General features: G+C 34.0%; 2 protein-coding genes across 8 annotated transcripts; one reads left to right on the forward strand and one right to left on the reverse strand.

The window, feature by feature from the left end:
• The first annotated feature begins 1,562 nt into the window (after nt 1–1,562).
• On the forward strand, nt 1,563–7,760 carry LOC108345841 (uncharacterized). 7 transcript variants are annotated; one of them, XM_017584649.2, is made up of 5 exons: nt 1,578–1,656; nt 2,533–2,649; nt 5,754–5,831; nt 6,318–6,339; nt 7,219–7,760. In XM_017584649.2, the coding sequence occupies exons 3-5, from the start codon at nt 5,818–5,820 to the stop codon at nt 7,561–7,563; spliced, it is 381 nt and encodes a 126-aa protein (XP_017440138.1). In that variant the 5' UTR covers nt 1,578–1,656; nt 2,533–2,649; nt 5,754–5,817; the 3' UTR covers nt 7,564–7,760. The 7 variants fall into 7 exon arrangements, 6 of the variants coding, with proteins under 6 accessions (XP_017440142.1, XP_017440138.1, XP_017440139.1 ...); XM_017584650.2 differs by having other exon boundaries at nt 1,596–1,656; nt 2,542–2,649; XR_008244984.1 differs by lacking the exon at nt 1,578–1,656 and having other exon boundaries at nt 1,663–2,649; nt 6,318–6,355; nt 7,158–7,760.
• Nucleotides 7,761–13,612: 5,852 nt separating this feature from the next.
• On the reverse strand, nt 13,613–14,767 carry LOC108345288 (putative proline-rich receptor-like protein kinase PERK11). Its single transcript, XM_017583879.2, has one exon. The coding sequence runs from the start codon at nt 14,665–14,667 to the stop codon at nt 13,822–13,824; it is 846 nt and encodes a 281-aa protein (XP_017439368.1). The 5' UTR covers nt 14,668–14,767; the 3' UTR covers nt 13,613–13,821.
• Nucleotides 14,768–17,120: the final 2,353 nt, after the last annotated feature.

Raw genomic sequence — 17,120 nt, forward strand, 5'->3', positions numbered from 1 at the left:
CAAAAATAAATCTCTTTTACATTGATATATCTTTTTCAAACATGACATTTTTATACTATTTTTTATCATGGCAACCAGATCTGAAACTTCATCAGAAAGACTTTCAATATAAATAATTTTCACATCTAAAATTTGTTGAGAAAATCTCACTGTATATATACTTTGAAATTTTCTTAAAATTAAGTTTATTGTTCATTAATAATTGAAACACTAAAAATAAAATATCAATTATCTTAAAAATAAAATCTGTTTAATCATAAAATAATATTATACCTAGATAAACATAAAATCATAACTACCTACTCTTATTTTATCTATATCAAATCAAACTAAATATTATTAAACCCAAAACTAATAAAATAATATTTAAACAAAATTATTAATAAAATCTTAAAATTTAAATTTATTTCAACAAAATTTTCCATCTATTTGATTGAACTGATCACCAAAATAAATAACTGTCATCAATATCACGAATAAATTTATAAATAAGACACAAAACTAATAAAATTTAATTTTAACTCAGTAAAAATTAATAGTATTTCTAACTAAAAGTAGAATCTTCTCCGTATCTTATTCTATTAAAATCCATGGTGTTGAATGTAGAAGGCGCAAGAAGTTGAGAAAGTGGGTTGGTTAATGAATAATAGAAAAGATATATATTATTGGTCCTATGGAATAATTTGATCCAATAATTGTCCCTGATGGTAGAGATTTTCTTGTGGGCACTTGTCACTTTATGAGCATTTTTGTCTTCCAAATCATGGTTCATTGGCCAAGTCTTGTTCCAATGTATATGGGTCTTTTAAGGGACAAAGAAAATAAATATATAATTGATTCTTATATGATGTGAAAGGACTAATTTCATGCTCCAATATGTTGAAAAACACACACACACACACACATATATATATATATATATATATATATATATATATATATATATATATATATATATATATATATATATATATATATATATATATATATATATATTTTATTAAATCACTTTTAATATCTGTATATCAGCTTTCCGACGTTTAAGCCCCAATTTAATCTTATTATATCGCGTAAACTTTATTCTGATAATTAATTAACGCAAACAAAATATCGTTATTAGGATTTTCTAAATATATTTCAAACGTTATTTTAAGAAAGCTACCTTTTTAAAAAGAAAAAACAAAAAATGAGAATATCAAACTTTTATTTTTTTATTCTTAGTAATTCAACCATTTAAAAAATACTTGTGTGTGTGTATATTTTCATCCCAAAACTTCAACTTATTGTTTCTATAACATCTTTATTTTTTCTAATAGTTTAAAACCATATTGTTTAAGAAAACCATATTATTTTTTAACATGCGTCAAAAAAATATAACTGAATAAAAACTTTTCAAAATGGGATTCATTGAAATAGTTAAAATATAGCGTCTAACGGTCGTATTATTTCACTTATAGAAAAGTAAAACTTTTAACCAAAATAGTTAAATATTCTTAGAGAAAATTAATTAACATTTAATATGATTAAATCAAAATATTCAACATAATGCGTTCATCCTTATTATTAAAGGAATGAAAGGAAAACAAGAGCGGGGAGAAGTACGGGGAAGAGACGAAGGAGTCTGGAACACAAGAGAAATAAGAAAGACTGCAAGAGGTATGTCATAAACTTTATGAAATAGTTTGAATGTGTTCAATGGTTAGTATTATGTAATGTGTTGTTAATATGTTGATGTTATTATTGGCTGTGATATTACATCTCTGTCATCACCTCGAGAATCTCCACACCTGCATAAACCACGAGAATCGCGTCTCTGAACCAGCAACCCAGCACTAACGTCGCTAATCACCAAGCTCACCGTCGCCGGCGCGCTGTTGTAAGTCGCGTGATCACTGCTACCCTCTCACACTTTAATCGGACGTCGCCGCCGCTCCAGATCCGCGTTCGTCCTCCAGCCGCCGAAGCCTCCGCGCCTCTCGGAGGAGGGACCATGGTTGCCCTTCTCTTTCTGTTTGAAGAAGAGAAGCCATTCTCTCGCCGTGGAAGAAGAAACCGAAAACAGAGAAGAGGCTCACTGCTCCCTCTGTTTCTGCTGAAGAATGAAAAACCCTAACGAAGGGTTTGGGCTTTGGCCCATTTTGGTTTCTGAAACTCTAAAAGGAGTTTGGGCTTTGGCCCTTTGTTTCTTTTTCGAAAAAAATAAAAATCTAAAAAGAGATAAGTGAGTTACTCCCTACACCACTGTCACGAACTACTCCTTGCATTTTCCATTCCTCTTTTGCCTTTTATAATATTTAATTTCTTATGGTTAAAACATCTTAACTTTCACCAACATCCACCCCTTCATTCATATTTCATTAATAATCCCTATGCATCTCCACACCCCACCACTTTCCCAGAAATCAGATTTCTCTTACCCCACCACTTTTCCGGAAATCAGATTTCTCTTGTTTTCCTTCTCCCTCTAACTGTTTTATTGTGATTATTGTTTGTTGTGAGTGTGGTGGTGTAATGTGGTGTGCTTGGTTGGAGGTGGCAAAGCTTAGTGGTGGTGCAAGAAGGTGGTCCAGTGGTGGCAGAGTTTGGTCTTGGTGGTGGTGTTTGAAGGTGGTCCATGGTGGTGGCACGCACCAGGAGCTAGCTTCACAGGTGTGAATACATAATTCATGTCTTGAAACTGATATGGATATCCGTTCCAGGGCTTTTTAATTATTTTCTTATTTTGAATGTTTTATTTTACTTATTTATTATATATAAATGTTAATTATATATAGTTTTAGTTTATAATGTTTGTATATTACTTAAATGTTATTAATTATAGTTAATTTATTAGTTTAATAATTTAATTATTATGTAGATATTTATTAATGTTTTTCTGTTTTCTATGTTTAATTATTTAATAATTATATAGATAAATTTGAATGTGTAATTATATAGTTTAATTATATGAATTATATAGTTTAATTTAATAAATTTTTGTACATTAGTTTAATTAAGTATGAATTATGTTAATGAGAGTGATTATTATTTATGGTTTAAAATGGATGAATATCTTCATGATATAAAATCTTAAATTAATTCTGATTTTATATCAGATTTATCTTCTTTCATCAAAGAAGTTGGACAGAGAGATTTGACCAATAATTTTACTACAAATGAAATCTTTGTATCTTGTGGCCACTTAATTGAATGGGTAAGAGGGAAGACTTATGATCTAATATTTGTCGTCTTAACAGTAAGATATGACATAGTTACTGGTGTACGAGGAAGAAAAACGTTTGTCATACTTGGATGTGAAAGACGTAGGAAATATCGAAAATACAAAGCCGATGCGATGGCTAGTGTATACGACACTCGTAAATGTGAGTGTTCATTTAGGTTAAAGGGTAAACCATGTTCAGATGGTAGTTGAAGGTGATGTGTGGACATCACAACCATGAGTTGATTGAAACTTTATTTGGTCACCCTTATGTTGGCAAGTTAAATATGAGTGAGCAATCATTACTCGTTGATATGGCAACGAGTAAAGTTACACCTGCAAATATTTTATTAACCATCAAAGAAAATGATGATCAAATTGTCACAACGATTAAACAAATCTACAGCGCAAGGAAAGCGTATAAATGATTATTGAAAGGGTCCAAAACTGAACTACAACAGCTTATGATGTTGTTGGACCGGGATAAGTACATTCACTGGAGCATGTGTGCTGACGATTCATAGGTTGTTAGTGACCTCTTTTAGACACATCTTGATGCGATGAAATTGTTAAACACATTTAATATTATATTCTTGATTGATTCGACATATAAAACAAACAAATATAGACTTCCGTTGCTTGAGATTGTCGGCATGACGTCTACAGCGTTAACCTTCTTCGTCACGTTTTCTTTCTTGTCTAGTGAAAGGCAAAGTAATTTCACTTGGGCTTTAGAAAGACTGAAATGTTTATTTTTGACATCTGAGGGTGATCCTAAATTCATTGTGAGTGACTGAGAGTTGACTTTGATGAATGTCTTTGCAAATGTATTCCCTGAGTCATATAAGATGTTATGTCGGTTCCACATCCTGAAAAATGATAAACCTAAATGCAAAATGTTATTGTATTCTACTGAGGCTTGGGATGTGTTGATGGAGGCATGGAAAAACGTGATGGATTGTGTTGACCAGAGTTTGTTTGCTGATTATGTGAATGATCTTCAATACGCCTCCAATTCATACCCTCTGTTATTTGAATATGTGAATCAGAGTTGGATTATTCTATTTTTAGTATGTACTGCATGGAATAATCCAAGTCTGATTCACATATTCAAAGAACAGAGGCCATGAACTGGAGGCGTATTGAAGACCATTCACATAGTAAGCAAACAAGCTCTGATCAGTACAATCCATCTTGTTTTTCCATGCCTTTATCAACACATCCCAAGCTTCAGTAGAATCAACTAACATTTTACATTTAGCTTTAACATTTTTAAGGATGTGGCACTGACATAACATCTGATATGACTCAGGGAATACATTTGCCATGGCGTTCATCAAAGCCAAGTTTCGGTCACTCACAATAACTTTAGGACCATCTTCAGATGTCAAAAATAAACCTTTCAGCCTTTTCAAAGCTCAAGTGAAATTACTTTGCCTTTCACTAGACAAGAAAACAAATGCAACTGTGAAGGTTAACCCCGTAGGCGTCATGCCAACAATCTCAAGCAACAGAAGTCTATATTTGTTTGTTTTATATGTCGAATCCATCAAGAATACAATATTAAAAGCGTTTAATGATTTCACCGCATCAGGATGTGTCTAAAAGAGGTCACTAACAACCTCTGAATCGTTGGTATACCTGCTCCAATGAAGGTACTTATCCCGGTCCAACAAAATCATAAGTTGTTGTAGTTCAGTTCTGGACCCTCTCAATGATTGTTTATACGCTTGCCTTGCGTTGTAGATTTGTTTAATCGTTGTGACATTTCGATCATTATTTTCTTTGAGGGTTAATAAAATATTTACAGGGGTAACTTTACTCTTTGTCATATCAACGAGTAATAACTGCTCACTCATATTTAACCTGCCAGCATAAAAGTGACTAACTAAAGTTTCAGCCAACTCATGGTTTTGATGTCCACACATCACCTTCAACACCCATCCGTCCCCATCTGAACATGGTTTACCCTTTAACCTAAACGGACACTCATATTTACTAGTACCGTGTACACTAGCCACCGCATCCAAGTATGACGAACGTTTTTTTTTTCGTACACCAGTAACTAGGTCAGATCTTACTATTACCACGACAAATCCTAATCATAAGTCTTCCCTCTTACCCATTCAATTAAGTTATATCGAGATACAAAGATTTCATTTATGATAAAATTATTTGTCAAATCTTCCTCTCTAACTTTTTTGATGAAAGAAAATAAATCTGATATAAAGGTACTACTTTTTAGTAGTGTCGCAAGATTTTTTTACATCTAATTGAATCCAAACTCCAAATTCTTATTTTATGATTTTTTTCGTAATTTTCCAGAATAAATTAGGGTGATGTTTTGATTTTCAAACCATTTATTATTTTTTTTACGATTCGCCAGTGATTCTTGCTACTCTTAAGATTCAATTTCCTCAATTCTAAAAAGTACTTAAAATTCTAGGCTTTTAAAAATTCAAATCGATTGATATTTTTCAATTTCTCTGTCCTTGCTATTTCTTTTGTTATTTTGACGCTGGTTTTCTTTGTGGCGTTGATTGATCGGATGCAGGATCACATGGCTCTCATAATGATGCGAACCATCAACCAAACTTGTTGTCTTATATAATAACTAAATGATTAATTTGAGGTGAGGTATAGTATATTTATTTTAATTATAATTATTTTTTATTTAATCCAAATTATTCTTAAAGTTACATCTCAAAAACAATTGGAATTTTTCTTTGTTTCTGAGAATAAACTATTTTTTTTACTGAAATAAATTTCTATGGCTGATGAATGTTGGACTAACGTGTGTGTATATATATATATATACATATATATATATATATACACACATATATATACATATATATACACATATATATACATATATATACACACATATATATATACACATATATATATATATACACGTATATATATATATACATATATATATATATATATATATATATATATATATATATATATATCTATATATATCTATATATATATACATATATAGAGAGAGAGAAATGCAAAATAAGTAGAGAGAACGTGTCCCCTTGATTACCTGACAGCAAATTCGTGCCACGTCTAACTTTATATATCTTCCTTTTCATTCATTCATAAGCCAAACGCGCCGCAACTGTGAGGTTTAATCTATTTCAGGTAATATAATCCTCTACACTATTTTTTTTGTTCTCTCTTATGATTTCATTTCACTGCTATGTTTTCTTTTCTTATCAGAATTATTATTAAAATTTAAAACCTAGCAAAATAGTATGATCGTGTATGTATATGTGTGTTAATATGTCTCAATTGCAACTTTACATGATTTTTCTTCCCGTAAGGTGTTTGTGAAAATGCTGCAATGAGGGAAATGGTTGGATTGGGTTTTATATTACTATTGTGGCTTGTTGAATACTGTATGAGTACTGTACGACCCTGTTTTGCACTTACGTGATGCCATAGGAATGGTGGATCTGTGTTGGAAGAGTGATTTGGAATTTTTTTATTAAGGTGGCGTACCTTTGGGGTGCGCTAGGGTTTTGGTCTAGTCCAGGGGAAAGAAAGGAATCTGCAAAGCATGTTTCCATATATGTGGAAATTGTTTGAGAGGTTCCTATATATGCTCCTTGATAATAAAGCAGGCCATGAGTAAGTGAAGGGAATGTTTAAGAGGCAAAATGTTTAGCTATGACCTTCTGTTCTTGAAATTCATAAGAATGAACATTGCAGATGTTCATGAATAGGTGTCTGGGAACATTGTTGATCTGTGTTACCCCTTTGACCAATGAAATCCAAGAAATATGATTAATACTTTTTTTTTGGATATAAATTGTGCTGAAATGTTATGAATAACGAGATAATATTCTTCCCTTATATTAGGGGTGGGATAGTCTGCCATAATTTCAGTCTTGAATGTCTGTGTCGCACTAACATTAATAATTCCTGTTTGCTCTATTTTCAGTGTTTTTTCTTTTCCTTCTGGTACAAGTTTCTTGTCTCTTATCATCTGCCTAAATCATTAGCAAGCAACAATGGCCAGTTCTTTCCCTCGCTCACTGACCAGTATAGCCAACACTGCTCTTCACCACACCAGATCCGAGCAGCTGAATGGCATAGTTTCCAACTCAGTGACACGGCTCCTCTGCACATCTTCAACTCAGCTGCAACAAGAAAACCCTGTCAAGAAACAAGCACAATCACCTCAAGAATCACTCCATGATGAGATCAAACAAATCCATGAGCAGGAAGAAGATAACGAAGATGGTGACAGTATCAACAAAGAAACTGGTGAGATCGGTGGACCCAAAGGACCTGAGCCTACTAGGTATGGTGATTGGGAACGCAATGGTCGCTGCTCTGATTTTTAAGTTTTTACTTTGCTTGTATATCTTAGATAATGGTTGAGCTTGGATCACTTTATGCACACCCACCTCAAACTAAAATCATGTCACATTGAAGGAAAGAGATGGTGCCTTTCACTTTGAGGCGCGTCCAATTCCTATAAGGTCAAATAATCCTAAACATGCATATAATTTAATTTCAATAATATTATACGATTTTTCTATTTTGAGTTCTGATTTTATGCAAGTGATGATTATGTAATTGTGTTGCCTTTGATTTATTACTCTCATGCCGTTGTAATTGTGTGCATTGGAATAATTTACTTGTTGCGGACATAATTCTCAACAACGGATTGATGATTTGTGCTGGTTTTAGCAGATGCGGATTAATGCTGCTTGTGCATTCTTTTGTTGGGTACTCAACTGTATGAAACATAGGAAAGGGGAAGAGGATTTCTGAAAACTTGCAAATTATAACTTTAAAGAATGTAGCTTTATTCATACAGTGATGGTGTTTTAGGTTTTTTTTCTTCTTTTTATGGTTTGAGATGAATTTTGTTACATATGAATGTCTGCAATTTAAAACGGGACAATAAAGAAGTTTGATTTTTAAGAATAAAAAAAATTAATTACAATTAAATTATTTTTGAAGTTTTAAAAATAAAAAACAGATAAAATGCTACAAAGAATATATATTTTACAAAATGAACAAAATTTAAACATAATTTGAAATAGTGTGTGACGTATTTAAAATTAAATCAGAAAGAAACTACTCTTGGAAGATGGAATTGCGAATAAGAAAAGACTTGGATTGCTTTTGCATGTCGTCATTTGTTTGTTTTTTTGTCTTCAATGAACCCTAAATTGGAATCGTAGCTGGACGGACCAGGCCCCAAAAAACTTAAATGAAAAGAACAAGAGTGATACTCCCTCCACCACTCCATCTTCTCCCTACACTTCCCCAATTTTTTTTAAATTCTAAATTTATTCTTTTTATTTTTTACTTTTACTAATTTTACTTTTTATTTTTTAAAACCCTAATCTCAATCCCCTCTCACTTTTCCTTTTACTTTCAGCAGCAAGCTCTCATTCCTACTGTCACTTTCTCTCTTTCTCTTAATTTCCACTTCGGTTAACACAAAATTTGACAGAAAGAAGAAGATAAATTGAACTAACTATTTTTTCTTTTATTCACTTTTTATTTTGTACTCAACAAACATACTTCTTTTTCATTGCACCATTGTAAGCACGAATATAATTTTAAGCATAGATTTTCAAGTTTAATTATTTAAAGACAAGGAAGTGGGGAAATTTTTTTTAGCATACTATATTATAGAATCATGATACTTCATCATTAATCATAAGTTATAAATGTTTTAAATTTGTACCATACAAAATTTGTTTTTTCTGTCAAATTTTTTGTTAACGGAAATAAAAATTAAGAGAAAGAGAGAAAGTGACCATGGGAAGTGGGGATTTAGTGCTGAGAGTGAAAGAGAAAGTGAAAATGAGAAAGAATTGAGATTTGGATTTTAAAAAATAAAAGATAAATTGATAAAAATAAAAAAGATAAATTTAGAATTTTAAAAATTTGGGGAGGTGAAGAAGAAGACAAGGATGACGGAGGGAGCATCACTCAAAGAAAAAGCACATTCTTTTAATGTAATTTCTCCAAAATTCACGTGCACAATCTCGCAATCCCAAAACCTATAAGTAAATAAAATGGGAAAATCAAGAAGCTGTTACCAGGAACAGCAGCACCTTTCCATAAAAACCAAGCAAAAGAAAATACACTAAACATGGAAAAAATAACGATTTGTATATTATTTTCATATACAATATAATAATATTAAACATCCTAATTAACCAATCAATATTTTTACAATTTATTACATAAATAACCGTATAGCTAATGTTAATCACTGTGACATTATTTCTCTGCCCTTGTAATCATTATGCATTTCCCTAACTAAAAGAATGTTCATAAATGAAAAATATATCCCAACACAAATTTTCTTACAATATTTTAGCACAATATATAAAATTATATTTAACAAATAAATAATGAACCAATAAAAAAATAATACGTGTAAATATAAAAATATTGTTTAAAAAATGTGTCTTAATTTTTTTTTCTTCGTAAATATTTATAATAGGTAAAGTTTGCACGATAATGATGAATGGTACGTTATTAGAGTTTTGCATCTTCGTGTGTCTTTACAAAACTACATCCACGATAATTTAATTATATTTTATTATACTAAATATTAGGTTTAAACTCTCGGATCATTCTCGTATTTATAGGAAAATCTCAAGTGGGTCCTTATTTTTTGAACTGTCAAAATTTGGTTCATATACTTGTAAAATTGAGCCAATTTTGTCCTTTCCGTTAAGTTTTGACAGACGGCGTTAAACAGTGATGATGTGTGTATGCTGATTGCATTGTTTGATTATATGGAATTTTTATTTAAATTAAAGGATTATGACATGACAAAATTGAAATGGTTTATATTAAAATAATAGATTAGGGATTGAAAATCATTAACCACCGCGCATTCTTCATCCAGTCAGGCCATGGGCCTCCTCGGCGGCAATCACTCCTCGACTCTTCGTGTTCTTCATCGCGGGTTTATTATGATTATGGATTTATTGATGAGAAGCCAAGGATTTGCGAAACTGATATATCTCTTGAAATGATCCTTTTGCTCGATTTATTTTGTACTTTATTTTTTTAAGTAAAAATTGAAGATATATATGATTTGAGATTCTCTTCAAATAACCATCATATGGATACATCAGGGAGGACGTAACTAACATGTATTTGGGGCATGGTTGTTTGTTCTTCTCTGCAGCTTAGCCTTTTGAAATTCTTTTTGTCATATAGTAGTTTTTAGAGCAAAAGAAAAAAAATCACTCCATAGGAAGATATGGAAAATCAATCTTTTATTTCATACTTTCTACAACTTCTACATCTATCCTTTGTCCTGAGTATTGTGCTCGAATAACTAGCAGTTAGAATCGTTCTTCAAACATCATGATTCTTGAATTTAAATCTAAAAAAAGAAAAAAAAACCTCTCCCAATGGAAGTCATAGACCAATCCTGCACTTTAGAGCAAATTGCTTTTAATTTGAGTCTCAAATCAACAAAGTTTGATGTCATTAGATGGAAGTTGAGACATTGAAGGACTCGTAGAAGCACCTTTAGACAATACTTGAATCATATAAATCATGGAAACAGAAGAATGAGCACAAAGAAATCTATTTGTTGTAAATGAATTGCGTTAAAGATAATGTTATCTACATAAATCTAGGACATTCAGAAGGTATTGTTGTTGGAGATATGTATGCATTAAGTATTATTTGAAATAAGTGTGTGAAATAACTTTTTTAACTTCTTGTTAATAAGATTATTCTAGCCTTTGGGGAATAAATTCTTTATTTAAAAAATAATGTTATTATATCATTAAAAAAATTATGTTTTGAACTACTTTAAGGCTGTGTTTACTTGGAAGTGATTCCCTGTTCACGCATAACAGCGAGTGATGATTACAAGAAAAACTCGTGTTCGCTTGGAAACAATTGCGCGGAAGGAATTAAAGTGAATTGCGGGATTCACCGCTTTTTGGTCACCCGCTGGTCAGACGCGATTTGGAGGGATTGCAATGCAAAAGTCAGATGTACCCTCTGTATTTTTATAACCAGTGATGAAATTTATTAATTGTATAACCAGAAATATGTATTGTTCAATCACGGAAGCATTGAACTATATATATTTCAATAGTGCATATATTTCAATAGTACCTAGCATTGTATAACCAGTGATGATGAAATTTATTAAATTAATATATATAAATCAATTAGTAAATAAAGTAATTTTTTTAAATTTAGTATAATTTATATTTTTAACATTTTCATAATAAAAAATGGACATTGCAAAGCATTTTGGCATCGTCCAGTGAAATCTATAAGGCATTTTTCCAGAACATGTTTTATATAATATTGATAGCATGTGTTAGATCACTATTTGTATTAATATTATATTAAAAAAAATTAATTTCAATCAAGTATAATTTAATTATATGTTTTAAATTATTTTTAATAATTATTCCAAATTTTTAACTTTTAATAAACATTTTTACAATTAAATATAACATTAACAAATATAATTTTATATTACTTTAATACCTAGGGACATTTTGGTAATCTTTAATTTCTACCAATTAAATTAATTTTTTAAAATCGTCCCATCAATCAAATCCTACACTAATTCTCACAAATTTCAACTCAAAATTCACTTTCAATTACCTTCAAATCCACTCAAATAAACACACAAAAATCACCCTCAAATTCCCTCAAATCCACTCAATCACTCTCCCCCAATCACTCTCCCCCAATTACCTCCAACTAAACACACCCTAAAAGTCACCACTAAACACATATTACTATTTTTAGTCACAGATCTGTAACGTCATTGCTTTTCTTCTAACTATTAATACAAGCTCATAAATGAGCACGTGAATTCTTTTGTTGACAATCAATTAGCTGTTTTCCATTTTGAGAGAAATTGTTTGACTAACTAATGTAAAAAATCAAACAATACTTGGAAGATAAAAAGTAATACTGAGTTAGATGATAAATAAATTCTTGATGGCAATCAGATTCCTCCAACTACAAGTGTAATAAATTTTCTCGAGTTAACGAATTCGGCGTTAGTTCGGGGAGGTTTCTACTATTTTCAAATTTCAAAATGTTGTCTCGATCCTTCTAACAGATCCGAGCCCAAAATTGTTTTCAAGATTACTGAGCACAATCATGGTGTTTCTTCGTGGATGAATTTAAATTCTTATTTTCTTTCAAAAGCAGGGAGAATAGGGAGCATAGAGCTATACAAGTGTGTGACTAATTTATCTCTTTGCTAGATATTACTGTAGATGTTTTACAGATTCAGACTCTGAAAGAACCCACTTGATTGAATACAATCTGAAAGTCAATTTGCTCTTGATCACGGTGTTTATTAGTTGATCACTTTGGGATCAATTTCATTCTTCATAGAACATGTAGAACGAGATGAGAGGTCTGCCAACTTTCAGGCTTTGACCCTGTATCCACCGGAGCTTTACAGTGTCTGATGTATATTGCCAATTAATCATATACCAGAAATTGTTTTCTGAAAAGCATATATAGAAGCCGAAGCTAGAAATCTTGCCTATGCCAAAGATACATATGCGCGGTGTTGGAACTGATTGCCCACTTGAGACATAGCTTTTCACAAAATTGCATATCTCTCTCATCCTCAATGGCCCCATAGTAATGACAAAAATAACAGGACCGAATAAGTTAATTTCTCAAGTAATAGGCAAATATACCATAATAGATCAACCTTATATCCTTAAGTTTAACATTACAAGCACTCATTTGTTAATCCTTGGCTTATCATCAATAAATGCAGAATCATATTAAATCCAATCATGACAACGAAGAACACGAAGAGTCTAAGAGTGATTGTCGGCGAAGCTTCGATCGGAACCGCCAGCAAGGCCTATGACCTAACTGGATGAAGAACGAGCGGTAGTTAATAGTCTATCTTTAATTTTCTTTTCAATTCACTCACCCTTTTCAATTCCTAATATATTATTTTAATATAAATCATTTCAATTTTGCCATATGTGATAATTCTTTAATTTAAATAAAAATTCTAAATAATCAAACAATAAACAATTAACATGAGCATGTTATCACTATTTAACTTCGTCTCTCAAAACAAACTTAACATAAAAAAAACTTAACATGATCAACTCAATTTTACATAGCTCAATTTTACAAATTTTGACCACGAGAACCCACCTAAGATTTCCCTAAGGTTTAAACCTAAATATTATTATGATTTTATTATTAAAATAAACTGTAAAGTAAATATATATATATATATATATATATATATATATATATATATATATATATATATATATATATATATATATATATATATATATATATGGTATCAAAACACACAAAAGAAGACAAGAAAAAGATGACAAAAAGAGAACACAAAATTTATCATAACATGTCTTTATGTTTTCGTAATAGTATCATGTGAGAACTAACTGAATCAACAGACATATGGTTCTAGAAAAAAATGTCACATGATTCCCACTCCATAGCTTGATCAAGTTCTAAGTGATATACAATGAGTTCTGTCAGAAGTTTCTCATCGACTTGAAAACTCTGTTATGTCTGAAGACTGAATAGATAACAGTTCTGGTTGGAACAATACCACATGATAATCACCACGAAGGAGAAGTAGAAGGGGTATCCCAGGAAGAAGAAGAAGGTCCATTGATGCTTTGAGTATCACTGCCTGAAGTACCTAAGGAGGTGGCATCTCTAAGAGAAACAGAAGACCCTTCTGCGGGGAGTTTCTTCATAGGGGTGAGAGGAGGTGTAAGTGAAGGTGGTGAACGAGAACAGCCACAAGCACCACCACCGTTACGATCGTCATCTTCCCCGGAAGAGCCACTTCTTTCTAAACGAGAGGGCGAAGTGTTCGGTGTCTCAAACGGGGTGTTCACTCTACTTGCTTTGACCTCTAACTCGTTCTCGTAAATGGGGTTGGAAATGTACACAAGGTGCTCCACTCCACCGCCACAAGGCTTCTCATCGGCGCCGGGTTGAAGAGACTGAGGTGGAGGAGCTCTTGCCAAGAATGATGCCAGTGGAGATGGTGAAGAGATAGAAACAAGGCCAATGCCACGCGGGGTTGGGTTTTGTTCATCTTTGCATGGGAAAAGGAAGCTTCTGGGGGCTTGGAGAACCCCTTGTGAGTAAGCACTGGCGAAGGGAGGAGGAGGAGGAGGAGGAGGAGAGTGTGGTGTGAGTAAAGGTGGAGCCTTTGATGTTGTTGTGGTGGCTGGAGTGGCGGAGATGGGGATGGTGGTGTTGGAGTTGTTTTTTTTTCTGAGCTGGCGGCGGTGGAGTAAGAGGGAACAGTAGAGTTCCGCCAGAAGCACTAGAATGAGACCTAGAACAATGGCAAGGGTTACCACCATAACCAAGGTTGCTGCCATGATGAATTTGGATGTGGCCTTCATCTTGTTTTGGAGTTTGGTACTGTAAGGTTTTGTGTTTAGCATTGTCTTTTTCTGTTGTTGTTGTGGAAGATATATGTGGCGGGAAAAAGAGGAAGAGAAAGAGAGAGGATGAAGAAAGGCGTTTGTGGCGGGAAATGGTACTTTTTGTGTAGCAGAGGTTTTGGCAATGGAGTGCTGCTGAAGGGAATCTTGAAAATGGGTGACAATTATTGGGAAGAGCAAAGTTAATTTGTTAAAGGAAAACGTTTCTTCAACAACAGATTTTTGACAACAATTTGACAACAACACGTGTTTCACTGTCATTGGTTGTTTTTATTAAATTTTGTTTAAAGATTCATTTTGTTTTGGAGGGCATTTTTGGAATAATTTTCAGAAACTTTTTGGCGCTTTTCAGAAACCCTGCGAAAGTCTCTTTCCTTCTTTTCGAAACTCTCTTTCCCCCTTTTCGAAACTCTCTCTCCCCCTTTTCGAAACTTTCTCTCCCCCTTCACCGAAAGATCCTTCAAAACTCTATCTCCGTCATTGAAGTTCCTTCCTTTGAAACTCTCTCCGTCATTGAAGTGGTGTCTCTGTCCACCGTTGTTCGTCCGTCGCTTGGGTCCACCAGTGTCTTTGGAGGAAGTCGTCTCTCTCTCTCTCTCTACGCCATTGAAGTGCTTTCTGTGCGCCATTTCTCCAAAGCTCTCGTTTTTCCGCTGGCACCGTTGTTCCTTCGTCGCTTAGGTGCATTGTTCCTTCCTCTTTGGTTAGCGAGTGGTTTTGTTGGCATCATTTCTCCAAAGGTATTGTTTTTTCGTATAAACAACCTATAAACAATGGTGCAGAACGTCACTTCTCAACCTATAAACAACCTTCGTGGGTCTCCCATCCACATAGGACTCACCAAACTCGAAATTGCTTGTTATGGACACCTTAAACCATGGCCAACAGGGGGATCAATCCATAAAAACTTGAAAACACAGTCGTCAGGATTGTTGGGGAGTGCTTCAGCCATGTCTGGGTACCACTCCTTAACTTTTGGTACAAAAGGGGATTTTTCCACTGGTAATCGATTACAGGGTCCTTGTAATCGATTACAAGTGCATCATTCCTTTGTCAATGGTGCAGAACCTTACCTCTCAACCTATAAACACCCTTCGTGGGTCTTCCATCTACATAGGACTCACCAAAGTTGAAATTGCTTGTTGTGAACGCCTTAAACCATCACCAACAGGGGGGGATCAATCCACAAAACCTTGAAAACACAGTCGTCAGGACTGTTGGGGAGTGCTTCGGCCATGTCTCGGTAGCACTCCTCAAGTTTTGGTACAAAAGGGGATTTTTCCACTAGTAATCGATTACCAGCTCCCTGTAATCGATTACAACAACATCAGTCCTGTGTCAATGATGACGAATAAACAATGATCATGCACCTCACCTCAGTTGGAGAAAACCACCTAAATGGACATTTTTTTTGAAGAAATCAATGACTTAACCTCTGTTACGTGCCTGACCACGTAACTAGCCTCTCACGGTGAAACAAACGTACTTAACTGAGTAGAACTCTTTATTGCTGTAACTTTGGTAATCGCAAAACACAACCAATGACTGGGAGCAGGGTCTCCTTCAGTCACACGAGAGCATAACCTCTCTTACAGTACTCCTAATAATCAAAAACATACCCTAAGCTCTAGGTGCCTCCTTTATTAATACTAATCATTCCTTCCCGAAAAGGTAGGGAATAATAGTAATTGCCTATTTATTATCATTATCTGGAAAGAATCATTCTATCCTTATTTACTATATTTATTGTAATACTCTGCTGACGTTCCTTGAGTCCCGCCTGTCCTTCCGCTTGCCACTTCGACGTTCGTTGTCGTCTCCCTTTGTTCAAGACGCTCGTCCTTATTTAGGACGCTCGTCCTCGCTCAGGACGCTCGTCCTCACTTAGGACGCTCGTCCTCGCCCCTCGTTGCCTCCACTTGCTCAGGACGTTCGTCCATGCACTGCTCGTTCATGACGCTCGTCCTTTCTCTTCGTTGCCCCGTTTGCTCCGAACGTACGTCCTTTCATCTCTGCTCGCCCGGGGCGCTCGTCCTCACTACTTGTTGCCCCGCTCGCTCGGCCTCCCCTCGCTGAGGACGCTCGTCCTCGCCCCTCGTCATCTCCAGTTCGGCACGCTCGTCCGCTACCGTGCGGTTACCTCCTTGCTCTGGACGTTCGTCCTCTCCCCTCTCCCTCCTATATCTTCTTCTCTCGTACACTCGCCAGGCCCTAACAACCTCATTATTGGTGCAGGGAGCACACCCAATAACATTTAACTCACTCACCCATCTCAAAAAATGAAAAATTCAACAAAAATAGAGAATGGGGTGTAGTGTTCATCTAGCTAGGGAGTACAGTTGAATTTTCTGTACAAAATACCCATTTTCTTTTGGTAATCGATTACAGGGGTCTTGTAATCGATTAGCAGAGGAAAAAGGGTAATTTGTACAGAAACTTCAACTGTACTCCCG

The sequence above is a fragment of the Vigna angularis genome, chromosome 8 (genome assembly GCF_016808095.1).
Source record: "Vigna angularis cultivar LongXiaoDou No.4 chromosome 8, ASM1680809v1, whole genome shotgun sequence".
In the NCBI taxonomy this organism is placed as follows: domain Eukaryota; kingdom Viridiplantae; phylum Streptophyta; class Magnoliopsida; order Fabales; family Fabaceae; genus Vigna; species Vigna angularis.